This window comes from Arachis ipaensis, chromosome B1, assembly GCF_059453495.1.
Source record: "Arachis ipaensis isolate K30076 ecotype BB chromosome B1, ASM5945349v1, whole genome shotgun sequence".
NCBI lineage: Eukaryota > Viridiplantae > Streptophyta > Magnoliopsida > Fabales > Fabaceae > Arachis > Arachis ipaensis.
The window spans coordinates 95,740,582-95,745,188 of record NC_142436.1 but is presented as its reverse complement, the minus strand read 5'-3'; the positions used below and the strand labels follow the sequence as shown (position 1 = coordinate 95,745,188).

Below are 4,607 nucleotides of genomic sequence, written 5' to 3'. Positions count from 1 at the left end.
CGCTTCCAAAGCGTGGCAACAAGTAGAGATATGGGTACGCTTTAGAACCGTGCCAATAGGTTCTGAACTAAATTACAGTAACGCTTATAAAGCGTGGCTATTGATTGCTGTTGTACAATATGGCCACCCTTTTAAAGCGTGGCTGTAAAATAGTTCCGTACCTATTGGCACTACTTTTTTTAAACCTTACAAAATCATAGATAATTTTAAAATTTGAAAGATGACTACTAATTTTAAATCAACAAATCCTTCCTTCATAAACTTGTCACAGAAAAAGTGTTTGATCACATGTTAGTTATACTCTAACAAAATACCAAAAATCAAAGTCTCGTCCACTAGCAGTTTCCTAATACATGAATTACAATTCCAACATGGGTTACATTATCTACTTCCTTTACACTTCATTACAAAATATAAAACTTCATGATTACTGATCATCATTGTGAGCAAAACTGTTTTCAGCACTTCCCTGCATAATTTTAAATATTGTTGTGTTAGTGCATCTTATACCAAACCAAAAAATGGAGACATATATTATCAACAAATGAATGTTATAGTTGTACAATAATTGTAACCAGCAAAGGCTTTTCTTTCATTGAAAGCCAGTATACTTTTTTTGTTCTTAAAGCTTTCAAAAAAGGGAAAGGGTACTGATATAGCTAGGAAGCTAACAATCAAACTGCCCCCCTCCCCTCCCTTTTTTTTTTCTGCAACAGTCACATGTTTCTCAACAATGGCATGTATCACCCTAACTCCTAATATATTTCACAACCAAATTAACCATTCTTGTAGCCCTATACTGCACCTGCAGTCACATGCATGCACAATTTATACTAGCAACTGGAGAATCAATACAAATTGCATATGGATCAATTCTATAACCGATCCCCAATAAATAAATCAAGCAAAATGAGATAAACCATGAGAGCCATTAATTCCTTCTGGAGTCTGCAAAAATCAAAACAAACAAAAACATTAAAATTCAATTATGGTTTCTTTTCTTTTCCTTTTTCCAATTTGATTAGGAAAAAGTGAAAATCTTCAAAGATTTCTCGTGTTTTCCAAAATTGAGATTCAATGCCACACTAGATACAAAACAAAACACAACTAAAAAGTCAACAACTTTGAATTCAGATTCCAATTCAACACCATTAGCACCATTTAGAATCTTTTATCTCACTATCAAATGTCCAAAATCAACAACAACAATAAGTCAACTACTTTAAATGGAAATATATCGAATATCCAAAGATAGTGACTTACATCTTTGGGTGGAATATGAGTTGATTCGGAGGAGCGAGGAGTATTTCTCGGTCTGCTACTTGAGGCATCCAAAGGAGAATTTTGGGCAGCTTGTACTAAGGCTGCTACCTCTTCCTCACTCATTCCAGGGTTGACTTGGTGCACCAATACCTTTAATAAACTACATACACCGTCCATCTTCTTCTCTAATGATTCAACCTTGTTGTTGTGTTCAACCTTGACTTGTCGAATCGCGTCATCCTTTTTAAGAGAGCTTTTTGTAATCGAAGCCCCAAAACAACGAACTCGACCTGGTTGGTCCTTTCCTAACATTCCTACAAATGCATCCTCATCATTTTCCCCTGCCTCTATGCGGGTTTGAAGTTCAGCCTGCCGTATTAACTCAATATTAATAGAAATCACTATAGAATTAATATTGTACAAATCTAAATACAAATACAAACAACTCACAATTGTGCTTTGTGTTTTAGCATCAATTTCTTTTCCTTTTTTACTTGTGCGAGTTGCTATGAAAACTTCAACTCTTAATGGTTCTTCACTGTTCTCTTTAGAGTCGCGCTAGAGTACATATAGAAAAATTTACATGAAGCATGCTAACTAGAAAACTACAACCTGAATATAAATGAGAAATCACAAAAAAATAAGTTATATTACCAGCTGCTTGCGCACTATTCCAAAATTTGTCGAACCCATCCGGTGAGGACATGTTTGCTTTGACCTATTTTTAGCATTCTTGGTAGACACAACCTAAATATAAACATGAAAAAGAGATGTTATTATTCTTAATAAACATGTTTTCTTATTTTTTCAAAATCACACTACCTTTTTCCAAAACACCAAGTTTAATCACATAAAGAACTAAAAGACAATATTACCTTAACAGTCGGAAGACTCCAATACCGAATTAGTTTGCAAAATTGAACCTCAGGGATCTCTAACGGTCGGTTCTTTATCATTTCTTTCTTTGTGTTGTACTTCAAGAAATGTTCCTTTTTTATTTCGCCTTTGTATTTTTTCCATGCACGACAAAATCCGTTCATTACCCACGGCTTTGAAGTTATTGGAAGAATGAATTTTTGCTAAACAAGATAACAAATTAGAATGTCAAAGGTTAGCATAAATAATGTAACAAATAAATCTTAACAAAATTATCTATAATTCTTACATACATTGGCATACTCCCACATGTCCTCTTTGAGGTTTTTAGGCACACCATGCCAACTAGTATATAGCAAAGTCATAAAACGAGGATTTCTAACTGTTGTGCCCAAGAGTTGGTTGAGGTTAGATACAACCTCCTTGGTTGGACCTATAGGCTGCCCTCCAAAAAATTCCACCTCCCGTCGATCATTAAAATCAGTGGCATGAAGCTTTTTGCACAGTCTTTCCACAAGTTTTCTTCTTTATTGTGCCTAAGTCTGATTAAAATAATAGAATTTTAAACTCAAATCAACTTAGAAGTAATACAAGCTATATTTTGACAATAAGGTAAAACAAGAAAAGCACCTTCATTACTAGCTTGTCCTCCATTACCCTCATCATTTGCAGTATCATCAAGCTCATCTTCCTCATCTTCATCATCTTCTTCATCTTCCAAATTTATCCCATGTACCTTAAAATACATGTCAAGACTCATTCCTTTTTTTGTTGAACTTGCAGTTAGCTCGCTTGTATCTTCTCCCTCATCATCAGAACTTAAATCATTTTGTTCCATTGTATCAGCTTCAACAGTCCTCTGATTCCCAGTTTTGGAGGTCTTTTCAGCTTGAGACATTGTCCCGTTCCCATTATGTTCACATTCTTGAAAAAGTGACATTGGTTACACCTTCTTTTTCTTCTTTGGAGTCCTAGCTTGCTCTTCAATGGCATCTTCCACGATTGTGATGGGTTGGTTTCTTGTTTGATCTTTTGGGTCTTGAGCTTGGAAGCTAGCCTTCTTATTTTCAGCCATGATCTTTTCTCTTTTAATATTGTATTGTTGTAGCAATTCAGCACTTGACCTCACTTGTGTAACCTCAAAGAAATTATTTTTTTTTGGGACTTTTTTCTTTCATTTTTTGTGCTAAGGTACTTATCCATTTTCTTTTAGCGATCTCTCTTTTCTCCATTCTGCATACACAAAAGAGTTGCAATGAAAAAAATGTTATTTTATGAATAATTAAATGGACATAATCAACATAAGCGAGTAATTAAATAAGCAAAATAACTAAAACAAATGAGACATTTAGAATTCTACCAAAACAGCATCACATGAAAACATGTCAAGATGTTTCAGAATCAGAGTCCTCCATGTACTCGTATTCACTTTCCTCATCTTCCTCACCACGTTGTTTGGCAAACATATTTGGAGCCACATCTATAATGGTTGCTCGTAGATCATTTCTCACTAGATCAACTTCGCCATTATCATTTGGAAGACTGGGAATCACTTCGAGTTCACATGGTTCCCTTGCATATATTATGGGGGAATCAGGCTCAAGGTCATCACTTATCCTAAATAAATCTCTTGGAATTGTTTTCATAACATAGTGTTTGTCACTCACATATGGGTCTTGCACATAAAAGCATTGGTTTACTTGGGATGCTAGCACAAATGGTTCTTCTTGGTAGCATTTCTTACTGAAATACACATATGAGAGACCAAAGTTATCTTTTGCAACTGTATACCACTCACACTTAAACAGGAATACCTTAAATTGGCCATAATAATCTAATTCAAACATATCAACTATTCTACCATAGTAGGTTACTTTGGCTTCAATTGGGTTCTTATCTTTCACAGTAGCAAAACTAGGAGTCAATGCCTCCAATGTGACACCACTATTTTGGGTTTTACGTCTCGCATCACAGTGCCTTGTATGGAACCTATACCCATTGATAACATAACCTGAAAATCTTTTTGCAACTCTATTTGGACCCCTAGCCAACCCTTTTGCCCAACCAGGCACATCCTTTTTCATGGCACGAGTTTTAAACCATTCTGAGAACTGTTGACTATGGTCTTTGGCTTTCTCCCACTTTGTTCTTCATGGAATGTTATCATTTACTGCCTCCTCATGCTCTCTGAAGATGAAATAATTATATTCTTATTTGTTACTAGGGTAAAATGTTATGATTGAGGTCTACAAAATGACAATGAATCAAACAAAATACCTCATGTAGACTTCGATCTTATCACAATTGTTTAGGATGTATGAATGACCTTGTATTTCTGATTTTTCATCTAACATGAACAAATCTCCCATTTTTCCACCCAAAGGACATCCTTTGCTTGGAAACAAACTCGTAGTTTGTAGCTCATCTGAAACACACTCATCATTGTTTCGAGGCACTCTGTTGAATCT

At 35.2% G+C, this 4,607-nt stretch overlaps 1 protein-coding gene across 1 annotated transcript; it reads right to left on the bottom strand.

The window, feature by feature from the left end:
* Window positions 1-427: 427 nt before the first annotated feature.
* Window positions 428-2,219, bottom strand: LOC110266345 (uncharacterized). Its single transcript, XM_088502894.1, has 4 exons — window positions 2,139-2,219; window positions 1,918-2,010; window positions 1,264-1,632; window positions 428-469 (listed from the first exon to the last, which is right to left on the bottom strand). Exons 1-4 carry the CDS (start codon window positions 2,217-2,219, stop codon window positions 428-430), a joined length of 585 nt encoding a protein of 194 aa, XP_088359020.1.
* Between the last annotated feature and the right edge of the window lie 2,388 nt (window positions 2,220-4,607).

Bases quoted from the DNA above. Each gene is read 5' to 3' on its own strand.
- LOC110266345 (XM_088502894.1), bottom strand. From the start codon at position 2,219: ATGATAAAGAACCGACCGTTAGAGATCCCTGAGGTTCAATTTTGCAAA. The intron at 2,011-2,138 runs GTAATATTGTCT...GTTTATATTTAG, and splicing joins GGAGTCTTCCGACTGTTAAG to GTTGTGTCTACCAAGAATGC. The intron at 1,633-1,917 runs GTAATATAACTT...TTAATACGGCAG, and splicing joins GAATAGTGCGCAAGCAGCTG to GCTGAACTTCAAACCCGCAT.